At 41.7% G+C, this 23,760-nt stretch overlaps 1 protein-coding gene across 3 annotated transcripts in view; it reads right to left on the minus strand.

Moving 5' to 3' along the window:
* The window catches only part of AREL1 (apoptosis resistant E3 ubiquitin protein ligase 1), a 1,423,594-nt gene that overhangs the window by 675,803 nt on the left and 724,031 nt on the right, over window positions 1-23,760 (minus strand). For all 3 annotated transcript variants that reach the window (XM_069637637.1, XM_069637638.1, XM_069637636.1), the window contains 2 exons: window positions 16,460-16,581; window positions 16,287-16,362 (listed from right to left, as the gene is read on the minus strand). In XM_069637637.1, coding sequence (XP_069493738.1) covers window positions 16,287-16,362; window positions 16,460-16,581 — 198 coding nt within the window. The remainder of the gene's footprint in view (window positions 1-16,286; window positions 16,363-16,459; window positions 16,582-23,760) is intronic.

A 23,760-nucleotide genomic window follows, 5' to 3' on the forward strand; every position in this document is an offset into this window, starting at 1 on the left:
AGTTTCAATTAAACCTAACATGAATGCAAGGATGATTATAGATTTCATGTCAGAAATATGTGCTAGAGAAGGTTTCCCGAGGAGCATATTAACGGATAATGGTGTCCAATTTAGATCGAAAGAAATGGAAAAGTTCTGTACTGAGAATTCTATTGTGCATAAAAGGAGTGCTATATATCACCCGCAAACGAATGGAGTAGTTGAGAGATTCAACAAAATACTCAAGGACGCCATTCGTTGGGCCTGGGCTAATAATCTTAACTGGGAAGAAGCGGTAAAAAGAAAGATAATTGCTCATCGCTTCACGCCTCATAGTACTACTGGTTTATCACCTTTTGAGTTGAGTAGAGGACGTAGAGCAAACACCAAATTGACTCCATCCTGGTTGGGGAGGGAGACTGTTGTTAGGAAAGACTTTGGAGAGGTAGTGGAGAACATTAGGAACAGACAGATAAAGAACAAAACAGCTCATGACAGTCATGTAAAAAAAGATAAAGGTAATGAAGGCCCTAAAGTAGGAAGTCAGGTGAGAATTAAACTACCCCCAGTGATGAGAGATGGACCTTGCAAATGGTCCAAGCCAGTGAGTGTGATTGAAGTTTACAAACATGCGGTGAGAGTACAAGATGGAAGAGTCTGGAATATGGAGAGGGTATGTGTGATGAAACCATGTAAAAATGTGATAACTAATGAGCCGATTCACGGAGGACAAACAAGTTGTAGTGGGAATGAGAATGTGGAAGAGAATGATAGGCATGTGAGATCTATGTCGGATTGCATTGGGGAACGTGTAAGAAATACGTCTAATAGGAATGCAATGTCAAAATTTTCCTTGCCAGGAATAAAATCAGATCTATCACGAGTGTCAAGAACAGGAAGGATAATCCGCAGACCAGATCACTTGGAAGACTTTATTTAAGGATACAGAAGAACTCTCATCAGACTGTTTTAATTGACGAACGGTTAAGGAGGGGAGATGTGTAGCATTGAGTCATCCTTTCATCACGGGACTCCGCGCGAGCCTCTCGTGATGAAAGGGTGAATGGAATGCAATGACGGCATGCGGAACGGAGCTTCAAACAGACGAGTCCGTTACTGCCTCAGCTGTGGGGCCTGTCCACATACACTAACTTAAAGGTTAAATAAATATACTCTTATTTAAACCCAGCTGTCTCCTTGCTTACCTCGACCACTTCATTCCTCAAAAATGGAGGACATGGATTTAAAATAGTCAGATCTTGGTAAAGGTGTAAACCTTCTCTCTTCCTCCTCATAAGTTGTCGATGGAATCGGAGTTTTCTTCGAGGTGGTCATCGAAGGAGTCAAAGGAATCTTCGACACACTTGAGGAAGTCTTCGACAAAGGCGACGAAGATGAAGTAGGCTTCAACGTCGAAGTCGTCGGCGCCGATAAAGTTGTAACCGACTTTGATAATTTTAATTTTTTATGAGGGATTGGCGAGATACTCGATCCTCGAGGGTCTCTCGCGATTTGTCGACTCAAGATTTATGGGTACTACTCGGTTTGGCCGTTGTAGTTCCCGACTTTCCTGCGTCGTCTAAAAGAGCAACCGGGGTCTGACTTTTCTGCGGTTTCTTCGAGGGGGTCGAGGCCGCGTTCTAGAAGACCTGCAACATTTTCTTCCTAAAGCTCTCCCATTTAGATGGGGAATCTGATCTAGTCGGGCATCGAACCAATTCAGATTACGAATCGGACGATGACGACGGAGATCTATGTCTCCTCTTGTGCTTTTTTGAGGAAGACGAAGAAGATCGTCTCGACCTGCTACGAGATCGGGATGTCTTCGAGTGCCTTTTACGGCGTTCCGATTCTTTAGAGTGGGATGATTTTTTATATTTTTTTTACAAGGCTTTCGAAGAGCTCTTTGACGCCTCCCGCCCCACCGCCAACTTACTTTTCCTCTCACGGAGGGCCTTTTCAGTCATCGATTGACAAGAACCACAGTCGCCCATTCGGTGGTCTGAGCCCAGACACCATAAACAAATACGTTGGGGATCGGTGATGGACATCTTCGATCCACAATCACTACACTTCTTAAAACCCGTCTTGGGAGTCGAAGCGGTCGAAGAAGAAGACATGTTTTCGATAGAAAATACTGAAGCGCGCCGTTCACGAGTTGCGAAGCAATCAGAAAAACAGAACTGAAGCCAACGGCCGCGGCTCGAGCCATTCATACCAGCGGTGACGTCGACACGGTACGGAGCTCGTCGAGGGACATTCGACGCCACAACCTCAAGCACAGGGCCCTCTGCCGAATTTTATTTTCCGATGCAGCGAAGCTGGCGAAACCAATTATCACAAGATGAGGAATACGTGGGAGGACACAATCCATTCGAAATATATAATACAGTGGCATGCCCTTCCTTCCAGGAGATTTCTAATACTATTAAGACTGAGTTGGCTTCCCACCTTATCATTTATAGGAGCTCAATTTCTCATTTCGAAAGAAAGAAGATTCAGCCGATTATGCAAGGTAGCTTACTTACCTGAAACTAATTGACATCTTTTGACAAGCTGTATAACCTTGGGTAATAAATAAATGTTGTACGTTGGATCATTTGCACACAGTTCGGATTTCCTTAAATCAGACCATTTCTGGTATTGATGCTTCTCATCCCACGTGGTAGATTGTGGAAAATAACAGAGGGCAAGATTGTGGGACTACAATCACACGATGTGAAGGTTAATTAATTATTGAATTATTTGGGTGTGGCAGCTACGGATTTTAGTAAACACAAGAAACTAATGAATTGTTAAATTTGGGTATGTCTAATCTTATGCAATTTGATATTTGTATTTTTATTTGATGTTAAGATTATTATGTTTCATGTAAATGAATGGAATGATATATCTTTTATGGGATGTTTTATGGACCTGAATGTAACGTTGGACTTTTATTTCATCATATTGTGGGAAAAGTTATTTTTGCAACTATGCCACACTAAAATTAAATTAAGAAAATACGTTTCTAGTGTTATTTGCGCATATTTCATTATTTGTGTCTTTTTGCCAGTCATGGCTTTTTAAATCCTTCAATAGCTGCTAAGAAAGATGATCACTAAGGGTAGTGTGTTCTATTGAGAGATAAATACATTTTTCGAACAGTGCATGTGAAACAAAAATATAATCAAGGGTAGAGTTAGGGTAACCACGTTTCCAAGTTGGCTGTGACACAAGATCACCTCTTATATTACCATTCAAATTTACTAGTCCCCCGACGTTCATCACATACATCCGGGCATTACCTCTGGCCAAATCAGATCCCCAGCCTGATGTGATAAGTTTGCTGAATGTTGCTGATCCATGTTTAAGCATTGACAGTTTAAACCGCCTCCCATAAGAACATTATATTTCCAGTACTCACACCAACTATCCAAAGTAATTGTCAGTCACAAGATACAACTCTTGATTTATCCTTTGAGTATTCCAGTAAATGGAAATACACAGAATGTCCTTGATAGGATAGTTCCCTGCTTCCTTGAGTGATAGAGGATGTGAATATAGAGTTGTTCTTAATAGCCACCACAAGGTCCCTGTAGGGGCAACCCTTATTCCGCTTATGTGCTCCATTAAGAAAAACTGTAAATCCATCTAGAATAGGCTTCTCCAAAAGCCAATCCTACTGTAAAAGCAAAATGTCAACGTTCTTGAATACAATGTCTGCGTCTTGTTCTATGACCAGATGGTTAAAGCCGCAGGTGCTCCGTGAGAGAATCCTGGAGGTTTCTGTGTGCAATTTTCAATTCGAACTCGTGCCCTTAGCTTTGGTATTTGCCAAGGTCTTTGCCAACCATGATCAATCTATATTTTCAAAGGGATCCTTTTTAACAATTGGAGTTCTGATAGTTATTGCACGCCTATCAGATTGAGATTTGATTTCTATCTTAGAAAAGACCCTGGCCTCCAGGATTCCCTCTCATTTAGCTAATACCTCGATTGTATAAACACAGGGAAAAGAGGTTGGAGAACTAAAAGCTTCATACCCTAACGAGAGAACAATGAAATTAATCAAATCAATATCCTTAGAATACATAATTCTCAAAGAAGGTATTTCATGGAAAAGAGTCAACACAGCTTGGCCATTTAAAATGATAGAAAAAACCATTTTAAATGAATGTCTAATTGAAACGACCTTGAAGCACGAGTTGACACTTTCCACACAAGAGTCAAAGACATTAGGCTCAACAGCAAATACATTTTAAGATCTTTATTGTTCCCTGCTGAAGGCTGAAGAGCAGTGGTAACAGTATGAGTGTACTTTGCTTTCAATAACGGGAAAGGATTTAAGAAAAGGTGAGCTTTCAGACAGAATGGTAGAGAAGTTTTCAATTTTGAATTAGCAATTTCACTCTTCTCAGACATCTACAAAATTTCAATTGGGTGATCTCAGATTGAGAAACTTTTATCTTATTAAATGACCTGTCGAAAGATTAGCTACACAGACATTTATATAATCAGAATCAGTAAAGAGATCACTCAAGTTGATCAACATAAGGCTGTAATTAATTTCTTTGTTATAAACTGAAACAGCAATCTCAGGTTGAACAGTTTTAGTTGGAGATGAGCCACTAATTGGTTTGCTTTTTTTTTTATTTGTACTCTTGTTTTTTTTTGTTGAGGGTTTTGGGTTCCATAGGTGACACAGAGGTATCAGGGATATTGTTAATTGTATGCACAATAAGGTCTAGAACTAAATTTCTTTAAAACTTCCTAGAACCACTGTTACTTCTAGGTAGCAGATTTTTGATGTTTTTAGTTTTTGTTATTGGTATGCTGCTGTCTCTGACCATATTTGGCAAAAAAATGATGTCTTTATTTTTCCTGACTCAATAGCTGACTTGTAAGCAGGAGTGTGGCAGTGTACCCTGTGTTACTGGGATTATTGACTGCCTTTTACTTTCTTTGAATTACCTGGAGAGCGTAACTGCACTCTGAGCAGCATTTTCTAGGCTTGATTGCCGTTGCTTGCAGCAGCACGCCACTCAACGCTCCGTGCTCGCCTGAGGACCCGGACATAAATCTAGCAAATGTGCACATCAGCACCTGTGTTGTTTTAAGCAGGAGTGTGGCAGAGTGTCCTGTGTCTTGTGTCGCCTGTACTTGGTCTGCCAACACCGCAGGTAAGACTACTTGTGAATAACTGTCCAAAAAATGAAATACTTTACTACATGTAAATTTACATTACGTAGCACAACAGTTCGTACAGCTCGAGCCGCCAAGGAACAAGGCCTAGTTTTGAAGTCCAAGGTCACTGCTATTGAAAAGGGCAACCTAATCCCTCTCAACATGCCATCACTGTTTTTTTGGATACCAAAAAATCTTCACCTATAAAGCAACATTTCTCGACTTCGTTGACTAAGATGTCAGAGCAAACGCCTTCCCACACCATCGATAATAACAACTCGCTCCTTAATATGTGTGTTGGCTTACAGTGTGCTTCTCTTGGTGGAGAAAAGGAGCTTCTCTTGCAAGATTGTGATGGTAATATAATTGACATCGATTTATCTAATTCTCCTGAGTTAGCCGCATTGGCGTCTTCCTCAGATTCTTCTGACCTGTTTGAAGCAAACAGCGAAAATGAGGAAGCGAGCGCACCGGCGGATGAAGAAGAACTTAAAAGTCAGGTGATACATCAATCCTCAGCGGCATAAATACAATAATATCCAAAGTGGATGCCTAATCGATGTTAATAGCGCCTATAGCTAAGGATCAGCCAAACTGCCACTCGCAAAAGTGATTGATCTGATCTCGATAATCTCCTCAAGTAAAACAACGTTTGACTCCATTTCATGTCAAAGAGCCTTCAACGCTATGATAACTATAACTGTTAGAACCTCATCTGTATCGGCGAGCAATGGGCCAAACTCACCACCACTGGCCCCATGTCCTTTTATCCATGCAACTCAAACTGATGTCCCTATCGACAACTGGGACTACGAGGAGATACAAATCCCACTGGTTCCCAAGCCTTAAAAAGCCACTCAAAAAAACATTGAAAACTGTTATATTTGGCAACAATCTGAGAAAGCAGCATATACTGAAAAACAATGAAAGCTTCCCTATCAAAGAAATTCTCGAAGCACAATCCCCCAAAATCTCAGAGAACGTACGAAAAAAAATGACAGTGAAAAACACTGTCTGATGGCTCGGTCCGACAAGTTCAGCTAAATGACCCATCAAATAATCACTCCAATTCGACGCAAAATGGCACGCCAGCCATTTGAATACGGAGGCCTACATGTTCAAGCCAGAGCTCTGAAGTTGGGTGCTGTTGTTCCAAATCGGCTAATTGTTTGCGTTCAAGTTGTTCAAACGAAAAACAACCTGATAAGTCTACCATCATTACTAAGCCCGCGATTCAGCTGCAGACCTAGATAAGGACTATTACCACTGGGATTGACGATCCTTTCATTGCAACTAGTGATATGCAAGATTTGGGTAAATGGATTATCCTGGAAGAAATTATGCTACCAATTATAGCCCCTTTTTAAATCGGTCCAGACTACTGGCCATATTTAATCAGCTACCACATCTTAGCCTGATTAGTTCTACCAACATCATTCGGATTGAACTTCCTGGGATTTGCAGTCCCATTAATTGGGCGCTTATAGAATTCTCTTCAACATTGATTATGGCTTTATTAAAAATGTATGCTACATCCTTTACACAACTAGGTTTATCTCTCATCATATATCAAAAGTCAAAGAAAACAAAACGTTCAGAATCGGCTTCTCAAGGATCAAAGAATGACCTTTCCATAAAAGAGACACAAATATGAGAGGGCAACATTACATGCCCTCCAAGCGAACAACGATCTAGCTGCTACAAACGATCAGGAAATGGAATTCTGGCTACATGAACGTATCATCAACGGAGCAAACGGACTGCATAATAGAGTAAATAACCAAAAATGGATATCATGGAACACTCATGGATATCGATCATTCCTTGTCCATCCTGTTGGTTTACAGATCATTGAATCATGCAATGTTTTTATTCTACAGAAAAGTTGGTGTACTAAAATGTTTACTATAGATGGATATCAGAATGTCCAAAATCAAGCCATTCCCTCAAATAGGGGTCGAGATAGTGGAGGCCCTGTTATTGGTTCAAAATCTATGTTCACTTTGACACAATTTCCCAAAGTTATTCAATCGCCTTATGGACTATCAGCAATTCTTCAGACATTGCAGGTATATCTCGTACCTTGAGTATACATTTATTCGACCCCCTAGGGGTACACAAACTAAAACTATACAGTTTATAATTGATGACACCATCCTTCAATGGCACGAGATGCCTCCTACAGGTTTGATTGTTGTAGCAGGCGATTTAAATGCAAGAAACTTATAGTGCCACTGGTCACGTTTTATAAGCTCTTACGACCTGGCATACTTACAGTTTATTATATCTATGCCAGATATCGTTAGTCATACATGGACAAAAGGACCTATAAGGTCAAATATTGATTGCATTATCACTGATCCAGTAATTGAAAGGAAGATGTGGTTCCATGAAAACTCAGTTTAACAACTTGAATGATCACGTGGCCCGGAGATAGACAGTTGACATTGACACTATCTGTATGAACATGACTAGAAGTTTTAATATCACCTCTAACTTTCATGACCATCAGCATTGCTGGACTGCGACAAACATAAATGACATGAACGATTCTTTGTGGTCTGACTTAAAAACTATTGAGACTGGGACTTGGAACTTATGATCTAGACCAAAGTGAAAGACACCTGGATAATCCGCAACAATGTGGTAAATTGTGCAATATTAAAAACAATTCCTCATTTGATGCGACTATAGCAGAAAAAAAGCTGATCCTCTGGAAAGCTCGAGCCTCAGGGGCAGTCTCTTGTAAAATAGTCATGAGAAACAAATGCGTACTAAAAATCTTGCCACCTAGTATACAAACTGGTTGAAACAATATAAACATTTAACTACTAATTCCAATTGGCTATAGCTATTTGGATGGTTCAAATGTCATGACACTCACACATTTTGGTCATACTTTAACAAATACAGGAAGTTCTGGTCACCCGCAGAAATAAACCCCATATCAGAAGCCATATGGTTCAAATACATTGATGAGCTATACACTCAACACAATACCAGTTATCAACAAGTAGGACCAGAAAATGTAAAACCACATCCTGCTGGATATATAAGAAGACACGCTGGTTAACATTATTGCAAAGCTTAAGGGATCACATGCTCCTGGCCCAGATGGCATACCCAATGTTGTCTTTAAGGGCCATCCAGAACTTTGGGCAAAAATATTAACGTATATTTGCACATCAAACTCTACTACTATTCCTGTCAGTTGGTGGAAATCTGTGCTTGTGCCAATCTTTAAAAAAGGCGATAGATTGGATCCATCCAAATATAGCTTTTTGGCCATGATGAATTCCAGCCAGAAGATGTTTGCCACTGTGCTATTAAGAAAACTTACTAGCTGGGCTGAAGAACCAATCTTATAAGCCCTTTTCAGACAGGATTTAGAAAAACATATAATACAATAACCAACATTTGTACTATACAGTACTTAATAGTGGATGCTTATAAAAGTCACAGAACCAATTTGTTTTGCTGCTAGGTTGACTTCAGCATATAATTCGATCTTATTTCTCAACCTCTGCTTTTGAATAGACCCTACATTATTATATTCATCAGCTATACACGAACAATTCAATCACAGTTTTTAGCAGCTTTACACACCAACTACCATCATACAACCCGTGGCCTTACACAAGTCTGCGGTTTTAGGTCCCATTTTGTATAATTTTTACACTGCTGATCTGGCTCATGCCTTACACTTAGCATATAACTTTCCACCAAAATGAAAAGATGAACATATATCGTGGCTCGCGTATGCGGATGATTTGCTACTGTTCGACCTGACCCCGATCGGACTGCAGCACACGATCAATGCTTTAGTCGATTATGCTACAAAAAACTCCATGGTTGTCAATACACTTAAAACAAAGACTATGTGTCTGGGCAAAAGTACTATAAAGAAATGCCCATTTGTGTGGAAATTGAAAGGTGACCATCTTGAAAGAGTAAAAGAATACACCTACTTGAGCTTCCATATCAGATTGAACCCTCTACTGCCTTGTTATGGCAATATGACCATAGCACACATTTCGGAAAAATGGCTGGTACTGAAGCATTATATAGTGCATTGTGGAGGATATAATGTTGTGGGTCTCTTGGAAGTTTACTGTACTAGCATTGTACCTGGCATACTGTATGCGCTTGCTGTGCTATCGCACAAGCATGTACTCTGGCTTGATCGATTTGAAGGGAAACTGTTTCGGGAAGATATAAACCTTCCTAACTCAGTGCCGGTTGAAGCGCTAAGGTTGGAATTTGGGCTATCTTCTTTAATGACCATGTGGCAGGTACAGAGAACATTGTTTTATGCCAAATGTTTACAAAGAAACCAAGACTCCAATGGCCTACTGCAATTGTTAGGCAAAAGCTTGACATTGGAGATAGAAATGCTTTTGTCGTGGAACTAAAATCGACAGCTATGACAGATTTTGCCACATTTGACCTAAGTCTGATATTTTTTACTCTGTGCCTAACTTCAAAATGATAATAAAAAACAAATAGAAGTTGTGGAACTAAACTAAAAATGTAAAAAAAACTACACAGTAAAAGAGTTTCTCTCAGTTTACACCTTGCAGTTATCTGTCAAAATGTTGTGCAATTGAGTTAAAACGTTTTATATTATATTTACATTTAAATGCACTCCCCACCATTTGTTGGTGCATGGCAAAACATTCCAAAAAAAATAATTTTTGTCGGCTCTACCATAAGAAGTAGAGACTTGCCTTCACATATTGACTGCCTGCCCGGTTTTAGAAATTAATTATCAGAAAGGTTACTCTTGCTATGTTACAAAAATTGAGAACATTGTTCATGGTCAATTGTTTTCGCCACTATTTGGGGCGGAATCAATAGTTATGATTGCGGCGGCTTTTGCCATATGGAAAGAAGCTTTAAAGAGATTCTAACTAATTGTTTATTCAATTTTATTGAGAGTTTAAATAGCATGAATTGGTCATCATATATCTTAATATAGTAAATTATTATGTCTCATTTAAATTGTATTATGATGTTATTGATGAAACAAATCATCTTTTTATTCTTTGTAGGTGCTTAAAGTTTCTAGTAACTAGATGAACAATTACAAAAATTAATAAATAGCTGGCTTTGGGGAAAAAGCATCCGCTTCAGCATCAACTACTACCTAAGATTCTGAAGCAGAAGGTAAAGTGACAGAATGTTGGGAGATGACATTTTCCGCAGAGTGAGCATCAACAACTAGTTAGTTTGCGGGGAAATAAAGAGGCCTTTGTGCACAGATGAACCCCTCTAAAAAGGTGACTTTCGAATTAAGCGAAAGAAAGGCTGAGGAATTAATTTCAGTTTATTATTTATATATATGTTTTTATTTTTTATTTAAAATGTTTTGGTTTACAAATCAAACCTTTTATCTTATTATCTTATCGTACATATCTCTTTCTACTTGATTTCATTTTCATGCAAGTCTTTTATCTTTGACTTTCTCCGATGTTATTTTCCATTGATTGTCTTTTATCTCCTTGCCCTTCCTCTTCCTCATCCAGATTGTCTGTTCTCCATTATGTTGTTCCAAAAAGATGTGAGGGCGAATATTATTTTTTTCTCATTTCCTGGTACCAGTAAATTCCATCGGTCTTCGGCCGAAAGTGGCATTTGATTGTCCAAAAACCATCCTCTACATAGGTTTCTTTTTATCTGTCAGTGCAGGGCATACCATAATGATATGATGTAGACTTTCAGTTACCTCTCTATCTTTGCAAAATCTGCAATATTTTTGATTTCCGGGAATTTGTTTCCTTGCTGCCATTATTTCGCGTGTCGGTAGAATGTTTAACCGTAACCTCAAAAAAGTGTCTCTGATCTTGGGAGATAGAAAGATCTTCAAATACTTTGGTAGTTTGTTGATCGGTCTAACATCTAATTTGCATGGTATGTTGTGATGATACTTGGCTTTGGTCTTATTCGTTTGTAGCCAATCATTCTCTGTTACTCTCATTTTGCTTTTTGTGGTCTTTTCAACAGCATATCTAAGGAGAGCTTTGTGCTTCTCTTTTTGTTTTAACCAATCTTTTCCAGATGTCCAGAGCTTGTTCGTTGCTTCCGTATTTCTTGTCTCTCAGGATTTCAAGTGGAGACGCATATGTTTCACTCATAATTTTTTGATATAGATCGAATTGTTTCCACTCAACAATGGACGTCAGGGACTGGAGGGCGAGTTCTGCTCGGAGACGGGGCATAGGAAGCGATGTAGGTAGGTTTAATACGTTCCTCCAAAAGCTTCCCTCTAGTTGTGTCACTATGTTATTATCAATGTTTATCATTGCCTCTGCTCCATATGTCAGTATTGCCGTGACTTTTTGTTTGTAGAATGTTACTACTGGCGTCATAGAGAATTTTCCATATTTCCGATGGAGTGTTTTGGCCTGGTGCGCTAATGATAGTGCTTTGGCTTTAAGATGTGGAGACCATTCATTCTCAGTTGGTGATTGTGATATCCATACACCTAGATATTTAATCGTCTTCACTTGCTCCACTTTTTCCTTTCAGATGTAGTATGAGGTAGATGTTCCTTTCTTTTTGGTTTATTTCATTAGGGTCATTATTTTTGTTTTTTGAACCTTTATTTCTAGCTGATTTTTTGCCATATATTCTTCTAATTTCTGAAGTGCAATCTGCAATCCTCTAGGGGTTTTTGCCAATATTACAATATCATCTATATACATGATGCATGATATTGTAGTGTTGTTTATTTTTGGTGGATTCATTAGCGGTGTGTAGATATTTGCTTCTAGATCGGCTGTATACAGATGGAAAAGGGTGACTGCTAACGGGCAGCCTTGTTTCAAGCCATTCCAAGTCTTTATCTGTTCCGTGAGTATTCCATACTTGGACATTCTGATTTTTATGGTAGTGTTTTCATATAAAAGTTTGATAGGTTCAATGATGTTACTTGGGCAGGCCCATGAGTTTAATTTTTTCCACAGGTTCTTTCTGTTTACAGAGTGGAAAGCTAACTTTAAGTCCACGAATGCTGCTTAGGTCTGTGTTCTTGTTCTTATCGCTTGGTGCTTGAGTAGATTCAGTAGAAACAGGTTGATATTAGTTCCTATTGTTTTCACGAAACCTGTTTGTCTGGTGGCATATTTCTTTTTCTTTGTTGCCCAAGTGTTCAAGTTCTCTAATAGGGGCTTCGCAAATATCTTCCCCAGAGGATCTAGTAGAGCCAAGGGACGGTAATTTCTCGGTTCCTTAGATGACCCATGCTTGAATATTGGTATTATAGTGGCTTGGCGCCATGTTGTTGGAATCGTCTTGGTCTTCTGTATGAACTTAAATATGCTGTCGCATATTAATCCCCAGGCCCTGGGTTTTGTTTAATTATCATATTCGATAGGCCGTCTGGTCCTGGCGCTCTGGAGGCATTTAGTCTCTGTATTACTTTCTGTATGTCCTCAGTCTCCCATTCCCATTGCCATGTTGTGTTCTTCCCTATCTGTGTTTCTTCATTCTGGTATTGTCTTTGCCCATAAAGCTCTGCAAAGTATATCGTCCAACTCGCCTCAGGAACAGAAGCAATCATGTATGAGTTTGGCTGTATAGTAGATACCATAAATCCCTCGTGTTCCTATTCTTCAGAGCTTGCAACATGTTCTCTGCATCTTCTTGCATGACTTGGTATCTATTATTCCTCATGCAATTTTTGTGGTGTTGTTTTGCCAGTTTGATTTGTTTATATTTGTCACTCGAATTTTGTTTTATTGTCAATTTTATCTTCTGTCTCAATTCCTTCTTTTTTTGTGCTACTTTAAGATTATAGGCATGGAGATGGTTTCATGATGTTTGTTCCTGGTGTGTTCTATTCTGTTGCTTGAATGGGTAAAGCAACCATTCATAGTTGATTTTTTGAGCATCTTCTAGGGTCGATTTTATCATTCTATTTGGCAGTTTTTCTATCATGTTTTGTCTGATCCTTAGTCTGTTCCTTCCGTTGTTTATCTCCATTTTTGGTAACGTCCTTTTTTCATTCGTTTAATGTTCAGTATTCCATGCTCTTAGCATTATATAATGATCGCTGTTATCAGATTTGATGTTTCGGCCATAGCAAATTTTGTTGTATATTCCTTTCGTCATGAAAATGAAATCAATTATTGCAGATGATTTCCCTCTTGCCCAGGTTTCCATCAACTGGCCTGTGATTGTATCATAGCTGTCTGACCTTTGCATGTTTCTATTGGCTACTTTTTTAATCCAGCTTTTGGCTCGGGGCTGTAAATTACACTTGTCAATTTCCTTACCATTGGCATCGAAAAGATGAATATTTAAGTCTCTGCAAATTATGAACTCTATCTCTTTATATCTTTCTTTTGTTCGGTCAATTGCCGAGAATACGGTGTCTATTAAGGATTCATCTGTTGTACCAGTTGGGTTCCAGTACAAATTTATTATGCCCCATATTTCGTCTTTCGGAGGGTGAATCAGTCTCGCTGTCTCAGTGCATTCATTCTTGTGTTTAATTATCGTTAGTTGTGCCCAAGGGTTCAGGTTTTCTGATTCGATCATGTCAATATTTCTTCAGTTTTTGATCATGGTCATGAGTCCCGCCGATGGGCAGCCTTTTTTCCCTTTATTAGCAGGGTTCATTAACACTGTGTAGCCGTCGCATATTGGTTGCACTGTTAACCAAGATTCTTGTATACATATTAAGTCAGAAGTGTGTAGATTCTAGTCTGTTGTGCCAAATAAGTGTCTATGCTCCCGTGTGTTCCATGAGCACATCGAGGTAGTTGATGTCTTCTCTATATTTGGTTATCTTCATTGTTTATACATTTCTTGGTCTTCTAGTAGTGGTTCATCCATTTGTCTCCATATTCCATACTTCATGTATATTTCATGTCAATTTTGGAATCGTTTTTCCACGCTACCTTCATTCTCTTGCGTTCTTCTCATTCCGTCATGCTCAGGTCTATTGTGTTGATGGTCATCAGCATAGTTATTCAAGTATTCTCTAGAATTATATTGCCCTTGCTTTGGCATCCTCTCTCCCTTTTTCATTTCTGTGCTTTTTGTTTCGTCAATCATAATTATTTCAAATCCTACTTGTAGGAATATGGGCTTATTTTCTGTTATTTTGTCAAGCATTTTTTCTGTGGTGAATTCTATCCATACTTGATCCGTTATTGTCTCCTCATGAAACTGTATATTGTCTATATCTTTTGTTGTTGTTTCTTTCATATTAGGTACGGCCTGTATTAGCCGCAGCACGTTCGTGTGGTTCATTATCAAGTTATCACTTTTTGTTACTAATCTTCGTAGTTTTATGATTTGTTCTTTTTTTTATTTTTGTTTTGCGGGATGACAAAAGTCAGTGGTTTTATTCTGTTTTCCAGATCTCCTTTATTTGTGTTGTTCTGGCTCTTGTTATTTATATGACTCTCTGCTGGCGGTTGCACCTCTTTCGGGTTGTATTCTTCCTTGGTTGTTTCATTTCCATCAGTCATTTGGAGTGGGTCGTCTCCTAAATCCAATTTCGATATTTCTTCTAATGTCAGGTCGATTCTTGAGCTCTCTTGGGTACAATCTTCGTCGTACTGATCCATGATGATCATGGATTCTTCATTCATTTGAATTTGCGCTTCCTCAGATTGGTCTATCGTTTCTTCCATGTATACTGAGAGCTCCATCAATTCATCTATTGTTCTCTCTTCTATATAGCAGTCGGGAGCTTGTGCATTCACTTGTGGTGTTACTGCATCAGTTTTTTCCTGCTGTAGTGATTTTTGTTTCGATTGCTTTTTCTTTAACTCAATTTGTAGGTTCTCATTTGTTGGAATTCTCAAAAAACCGCAAGATCCTCTTTGTCTTTTGTTTTTGGGGGGTACACCCTTTTTTGTGGGTTCTTTGATTATTGTTGTCTTATTTCCCTTTGTGAAGATCCCGTATGCTTCAGGACCTTCTGAGTTTCTGTTTATTTTGTTGTTGTTCTTTATAATGTTGTGATCTTCTTTTGGTTTCATCTCGGCTTTATCCGCTTTTGCAGCGGAAGGCTCTTCTCTCAGATTAATCAAGTTCTCTTCTGCACAGTGATTTATATTTCTCTTTTCAGTTATTTATATTTTTATGAAGTTTAACTAGTGAATTTAGCACTAGATTTAGAGCAAATAAAGAAGACAGACCAATGTATTGGAGCTAGCTCCATAACCCATACATTGTGGAGAACTCAGGGGAGTAGGATTAATACGAAAATGCTGATGGCTCAAGACAGAAGACTTTTGTCTTTGAGGTGAATCAGACAACGACTCACATAGTAAACCTTTTGAAAGATTATCAAAAGAAGGATCTGTGGAGCCCCTTGCTGCCTCTGAGCCTTCACCAGCATGTGCTAATTTGCAAATGGGCTAAGTCTGACAGGTTGCCGTCGAGAAAGGCTTCCTTTCAGGAAAAATTCTTCAGAAAAAGTGGCCATTTCCAGAGAATGGACTTCATTAAAATTAGATACTCTGGACCAGTACTCCCATATACATTTTGATACCTCTGATAATTTGTGTAACATCTTTCCCCCTACTTTATTTCAAATTGTAATATTACTTTAAATATGTGTACATTCTAATGTGTATTCCGCATCCCATTTTGGATGCCTAAATGTGATTATATCTGTGTATACCTATTCTTTTCTTACCTTTTAGTACTTTCACACGATGCATCTAGGTTCATAAATGTGTGTAATGTTATACTTATGTGGACAACTTCTTGACCTGCTTTTGTGCCTCTTAAAGCAGAACCCGGATCAAGAAAGACTACCTCCCTGAAGTAGACCAACATGAGCAAAACCCCCACTCAAGCATCAACAACAGAGAAGAATTCTAATGGTTCCCCTCTGGATAGAACACATCCATAAATGCGACTCCCAAAAGACACTACCATAACAGCACTCAAGACTTAGGTACTTTGTGCTGGCACATGTCAACACCTGAGGTTATGCACCTGTCTCCAACTTATTCCACTAACCCTTATCACTTCTCTCTTGCAGAGCCACACACGAGGCCAACAAAATGGCAGCAGTGTACTATACAATACCTCTTTGTATTACATAAACAGGATAGAGGCGTTTTCAGAATTGATCTCACAGTAGCATATCATAAATTGGAAAAAGATGAACTTACCCTCTTCATCCTGGAATATCACTTCAAAATTCTTACTCCAGTCAGCGATTGAAAAGTTCCGCGTTGCTTTGAGTGACTGTGAGAAAAAGTAAGAGTGGTCAAATGACAACATGAATTAGTGGTTGAGGGAACCCCTTTCTTAAATGTGGATGTGTGGACACAAGAGTACGCACCGAGTCTAAGAGGCCGTGGCGGCTGACTTTAAGTGTAATCTTAGAATGAGGCCTTTTCATGTGCACTTGTCGAAGTTCCCGTTGGAAAAAGTTCATCTTGTCTTGAAAGGTCTCGGATCCCCCTAAAACAGAAATAAAGTGCATCCATCACTGTTTTTTATATCCTTGTAGTTAGCTGATAACATTACACTTACACACACACGTTCAGCTAGATTAGTACTCACTATTCTTCATACATCACACCTTCATTATAGCTGTTTTCAAGAAAAAAGGGAAATCAAGTGTAAGGGTGTGGAAGAGGGAGATTGACACACAGGTGCAATGTTTTTCGGAAAACACTTTTATTAATCAAAGAAAAGATGGAAAAAGCCTACCTATTCCTAACTCTAAAGGGGGGTTTATCCTGCCTCAACAGAACACTAAGGAATTGTCAGAATGTCCGTAACTAAAAAGTCCACGTCTTGTGTCAAAACCCTACTTCCATCCCTTACACTTATAACTAAAGTAAACAGGGCTTGTCACTTCTGGGTCTAGAAGCAGGACTCCTTTCTTCTGGATGGGTATAGTTCACAAAGTAGAAGCAATGTCTCCCTTCCTCTGGTCTTTCTCGGGCTGGTATTTACAGTTCCACAAAATAGGAGGGATGTCTCCCTTCCCTTGCCCTTTTCCATGCTGGTTTTTACAGTTCCTCAAAGTAGAGGAATGTTTACTTTCCCCCAGCCTTTCTCAGGCTTCTCTCAGACGTTTACCAATGGTGGGGAATATCTCCATTCCCCTGGTCTTTTTCTCAGGCTTCTCTTGGCAGTTCAACAAAGGTGTGGGAATGTCTCCCTTCCACTGGCCTTTCTCAGGGCTATGTTGGTGGAGCCCTTGCAGTGGCTCAGTAGGCAGTCCTGGTGTACTCCCCTGCCAGGTACAGACTAGGGTCCCAGACCCCTTCAATATGGTTTCTTCTTGTGTTCGGGTCTCAGACCCCACCTATATGCTTTCTTGTATTCGGGTCCCAGACCCCTTTAATATGCTTTCTACCAGACCCCTTCAACATGCTTTCTACTATTCGGGTCCCAGACCCCTTTAATATGCTTTCTCGTATCCGTGTCTCAGACCCCTTTAATATGCTTTCTACCAGACCCCTTCAACATGCTTTCTACTATTCGGGTCCCAGACCCCTTTAATATGCTTTCTCGTATCCGGGTCTCAGACCCCTTTAATATGCTTTCTCGTATCTGGGTCCCAGACCCCTTTAATATGCTTTCTACGTGCTTTCTCATATTCGGGTCCCAGACCCCTTCAATATGCTTTCTCGCATTCGGGTCCAAGACCCCTTTAATATGCGTTCTAGATTCCAGGTCACAGATACCTTCAATATGCCTTCTAGTGTTTGGGTCCCAGAACCCTTCATGGACCCAGGCAGCCGCTTTACCTTCTTGTCGGGCTCCTGGTCCTTGGCATCGGTCTCAGGCTTCTCTGAGTCTCCGGAATACTTTTATTCACCTTCTTCTTTGGACATCGGCACCGCTTCTCTCGCGTGTTGACTTCCTTCTCCCGTTTGTCTCGGTCTGCTCATCTTCTGCAGAGTAGGTAGGAGGGCTGGGTTCTCACCATTCAGTTCCCGCTTGGCAGGATCACTCCCACCCCCACTCACTGCGGTACTGGGACCTCATCTGGAGATCCTCCAGGGAGGGACAGGTATGTTAGTCATTCTTGCATCTTTAAGCTGCTTGAGGTCTGACGACTAGAGTGCTCAACCCGGTTGTCGGAGCATTTGTTATGGCCTCCTTGTCTTTTCTTCATCACAATTCTTTGGTACAGATATTCAGTACTGTCAATTCTGTTCTCCCTCGTCAAGGTACTTTAGATATTAGAGGTTTGACATAAGTACATAGGGAAGTGGTTAGGAGTAGAGGGAGGCAAGGGAGGAGATTTAAAAAAGGTGGGTGAGTGGTGGGAGCAGCACATTGCCCCATGATATCCTCCCTGTATCCCATAGGGGGAATGCTTCCCCATGAGATCCTCCCACTGAGTACCACCCCGAGGGGGACTATCGGGTAGCGGCCTCACCTCCCCGGCCTCATGGAAAAGGTCTCCCCCTCAGGGGGAAAAGGGACGACATAATAGGATACATCACACAACCTAAACCTACATAACATAGGAAATGGAGCCCAGAATTTAAACGCCTAACTGTAAACTTAAGTGGAGTGGGGAGAGAGAGGAAGAAAAGTAAGGAATAAAAGAGAAATAGGAAGAACACAAGGCAAAAGAAGAGAGGATGGGGGGACAATGAGAGAGGGTACAACGGAATCACTTTACGCGATCAAGTCAATGAATTCCCATGCATGAATGGCTTCAAATATACACTACAGTTTGTAGCTATTATACCCTCGCCTGCATTTTCATTTTCTGCTAATGGAGACAGACAAAACCAGTCTGTGCATGTTCTGCCCACAATGGATGAGGACCATGAAAAAAAACAACATCAAAACAACATTAAGAGGAGACTCCTCCCTTCCTCCAGAGTTCGGCCCTGATCTTGCCCAGAAATCTTCTGAGCCTGTAACCACATACTTTAAGTTTGACAGTGTACTTCACTACTGCTGTCAGGTTCAAAGCCACCAGTCGTTTCTGGATCCGCCACAACTCCCTTTGTTCGCCCATGAAGAAATCTCTACTTTCTGAGCAAAACTGAATCATGCCACCTTACATGATCACTGATTTCTGGCTTGCCATCTTGCATCCAAACACCTCATGTATGTCAGGGTTGTTCAAGGCTATCACCAATGTGTTCCCGCCTGATGTAGCAGATGTTCAAGTTCTCTTCGATGGAAGTCGGTACACCATTAGCATTTGAAAGGTTACACCCCCTTCAAAATGCCCCAGGGTAGTGTTGTTAAGAGACTGTAACAATGCCATAAATCGTTTAAACAACACAGTTACTGGGTCCCCCAACAATTCACATTCAATGTTCATTTAAAATCTTACATGTAAACCATACTTTTCTACATTCCCTATTGTTTCTATGATCTTCTGTCTAATCTCCATACTGTTCTGGAGCTGTGTATTGTTTTAGGCCCACTTTTATTTCAATGCCTGCACTGGAGTTCCTGTTAGCTGCAAATCTTAAAGAACTTTTAAAACGACAATTAATGGCTTATTCTTGCCTACAAAGAGGAAAAAGAGTGTTGATAGCAGTCATGATATCCTGGAACACTTTGGCAATATTCTTTTCTGGCAGCAGGGCCATAAAACGGTTGCATGTCTATTTATAGACAACAACCTGCTTGTGGATCTTTTGTTCAACCACAAATGCTGCCCCCTCCTACTGTTCACCCTCTACTAAATCCCTATTAGCAATTGCATATTGCTTTACTACAGGTGGTTGACATATTCAACTGCTCACCCCCTGACACAAAAACGGATGCCTACATCGACCTTTACACCTTTTCCCCCTGTCTTCTAATTTCCCCTGTTGTCTTCCTCTTAGGGGTGTTACCGCTCAGTACCACCTTTCCTATGCCCCCATTGCTCCACCTGACTTGATCCCCACTACCGCTGTGCTCCACCACCCTCTACCATCTCTTAGGGTTTCACTCATGTTACCCACCCCAAATATTCCTCCCGTCACACCCAGCCGTCCCGTGGCCGGGCCCTGCCACCCCCCCCGATATTACAAGCATACCCCACCGTAACAAGCATATCCCAACCATGCATCCTCCCCACCCCAGCCTCTTCCCACCTTACCAACACACATATATTCAATCAACCCCATCCCGCCCCCTCCTAAACTTGGGGTCCCTGCTCGTCACTAAGTGTTCGATAGGTTGGAAAGATTGACCTGTTTAAAAGGAACTACCAGTCCAAACTGGCAACCACTTAATGATGAGCAGTTGTAGCATTGAGCAGTGTGGGGCAGGGGTGCAGAGGGTCGAGCAATAGATAATTACCAAATGTAAGCACTGGTCACAATAAAACTCATATACTCAAGTAAATAATTCAACATATACATTAACATTTAAAAAACAGTCTCCTGTGATGTTACATTACAGTTTTGATGAATCAAACTCTTAATTAACTCTTAAATGCTTTAAACATTTAAGGTCAGAAATGTTGGATTGCAGCCGTAACGTCTACCCCAAAATATATTTGCTTTTAAAAAACAAACCTCTACAATAAACTTTGCCAAGTATAATCGGAGACCCACAGCTTCAAAGTTGATTAGTAACTGATGAAGTGTTTCAATACACTCTTCATTATTACATAATCTACATGTTTATAATTCCCTACGCACATTACCCCTGGCATCAATTATTCTCAAGTTAATCTATTGAAATGAAACAACAAAGTGTATTTTATTTCACTCTGAAACCTAAGGATGTATTTTTGCATCACCCCGGATGCTGGTAAAACCCTCAGGCAGAAAGTCAGCCGACATTCTCTTAGACTGGTAATGAGTGCTACTTTCTTGCTATTCGAACCAGAGGGACTTTTTTGGATTCCTTCATAATCGTGTCTATCTGTAATGTCCACTCAATGCGCATGTCAAACCACACTAACCAATTATATCTGTCTATAAAATGCATTTATGACATTAACCTTGGGAGATAGTCACTCATTTAACAAAAAGCCCAATGAATTGCCAGCTGCACGTTTGATAATGCACAATCTCAGTTTTTTCAGATACAGGTTTGTTAGCAGGACGGGAAGGCATAATCCAATCCTTAACAATAAACTCAACACCACTGGTGGAGGGTTCAAGGCTCTGCGCCAAATCTTTCCATCCACAGAGTCAGGCCAAGTATTTACTAATTATGTTGAGCACTCCAGACCATATAGAATGGACGGGAGGACTTTCTAATTATAAGTTTTATTAGCAAGGGGGGCGTGGCTAGGAAGCCATGTGAAAGGACGTGTCTGTACGGGGGCTCCCGAAGATCCGTACATTATCCGACTAAAAACCGTGCAAGGACCGATGTAATTTGGCTGAGACTGATATGGCCGCGTACATGAATCTCAGGTGAACGTGTGGACACGTTTCGATACGGGCCTGCACCGCGAAAGCGCAACAAGAAGCTAAGAGAAGACTTGGAGGCGAGAGTGCGATGAACGAGAAAATGGCCGCCGCCGCCGCTTAACGAAGGAACAAAGGAGTGATTGATCTGGGCGCCTGACGATCGCACTGGAGCATAGTGGTGGTGAAGGAGCATGACTCGGGTGCATCGTGGTCATTAAGGACACCCGGTCCCGTGTGGCCGACGGCGCGGACCTCGGAAGAGAGCAGGGCCTGACCGAAGGTACTTTGTGACTGGACGTGCGGATAGCAGGGGAGCGTGCGGTGTGACCTGAAACTGTGCCCCTGACTCTTCATGGCCTAAAGTGCGCTTCAAAGGGTGAGACGCGACCTGGCTTAGCTAGGTAGTAGACAAGATGGCCGGGGGAGCCGGAGGACACAGGAACTTAGTGTCGGAGATGTGGCGATAGCGACGGGACACCCGAAGAGCGCACTGTGACACCCTGCCCCAGACCCGAGTGGAGATAGGACGGGAGACATGTCTAATAAGCCCCTGAGAGCGAAGAACAAACAGCCCACGCTCGACGAATACGCTAAGACGCCTCCCGGCCCAGACGGAGCCAGAAGCAAAGATAAAACTCAGGCCAAGGAAATGGCCGCCGGGGGTGCGAACCAGGAGGTCCTCGCTGCGATCGCAGACCTGAAAGCGACCTGGGAGACTAAGCTCCAGCTCGCTGTGGCTGAACTGAAGACCGCAATGGAACTCCAGGTTGGGGCGGTGCAGGAGGACGTGAACCTCCTAAGGCAGGACGTGCGTACTCTGGCAGAGCGCACGGAGACTTTGGAAAAAGAAATGGGCCCTACCGTGGCGGACTGCGCTGTGCACAAGCGTGAACTCCATGCCCTGGTGCAATGTGTGGGCAATTTGGAGAGTAGGGCGGAGGAGGCAGAAGGACGCGCCCGGAGGAACAACATCCGTATCGTGGGCCTGCCGGAGGGAACTGAGGGCCATAATCCAACGGAATTCATCGAGAACATGCTACTGCAGGAGATCACAGGAGGCACCCTGTCGCAGGGTTTTGCGGTGGAGAGAGCGCACAGGGCCTTAACTAGGAAGCCACCGCCGGGAAACCCGCCCAGGCCGGTGATAGCCAAGATCCTTAATTACCGGGACCGAGAAAGGATCCTTGAACACTTCCGCAAGGGAGGCACAATACAACGAGGAGCGGCGAACATAACTGCCTATCCCGATTATACCCTGCAGGTACAGCGCAGTCGTATGAACTTTGGATCGGTGAAGAGGAGATTGCGGGAAGCGGGGTTTAGGTACATGTTGCTCTATCCGGCCAAACTGAAGGTTTTCTTTCAGAGCAAGCTGCTGTTCTTTGTCACTCCGGAGGATGCCATGGAGTGGCTGGATGCACAAAACTGCCCTCAGGAGCCAGATGTTCAGACGGCTGGCGAAAAAGAAAAGACGAGATAAGTAACGCTGTAGGCCCGGTCGGGTCACGAATATTGGGACTTGAATACAGTCATTGAACTCGCTGGAGAACATGTGCGCGTCAGTGGTTATTAAACATGGTCCGTGAGCACGGACATGGTTGCGAGGGAGAGGAGCCTCCAGAGGCCGCTCTTTACACCCCTTTTTTGTGTTTAGTTTAGTCACTGTTAGTGGGGTGACACCCTGTCGGGTTCTCTATTTGGGTTTCCCAGGGAGGACCGAACACAGGGATGCCTGAGATCCAGGGATGGAGCTGGGCAGTTGTTTGGGGTAGGGGTTTGGGGGGGTGTTTTAGTTTTTGTATGAGCCTGGGGGTGAAATCGGGATTGGGTGTTCGCAAAGTGGGGAGGGATTGCCTCGGATGGGGGGAGGAAACTACTGATAGGCCATGGGAGACCTCAGGATATTAACGTGGAATGTTAGAGGGCTTAACAGTTATCTTAAGCGAAATAAAGTCATGTTGTATCTTAAGAGGCAGAAGATAGACGTAGCCCTGCTACAAGAGACACATCTAAAGCGAGAGAAACTGGAGCTGGTAAGGAGGAAGTGGAAGGGGACAGTAGTAGGATCGACGTACTCCGCCTATGCCAGAGGAGTGCTGGTGTGGGTGGCGCCACATGTCCCATTTAAGCTAATTGAGGAGGTTGTGGAGGCGGATGGGAGGTTGGTTATGGTGAGGGGGCTGGTAGAGAACAAAGTAGTGTGCATTGTAAACACATATGCGCCTAACCAGGACACGGCGACATATTTTAGGACGCTGTGCACCAAGCTCAGTGTCGGGATGGGGGGTACGGT

The sequence above is a fragment of the Ambystoma mexicanum genome, chromosome 14, assembly GCF_040938575.1.
Source record: "Ambystoma mexicanum isolate Mex_15411 chromosome 14, UKY_AmexF1_1, whole genome shotgun sequence".
NCBI lineage: Eukaryota > Metazoa > Chordata > Amphibia > Caudata > Ambystomatidae > Ambystoma > Ambystoma mexicanum.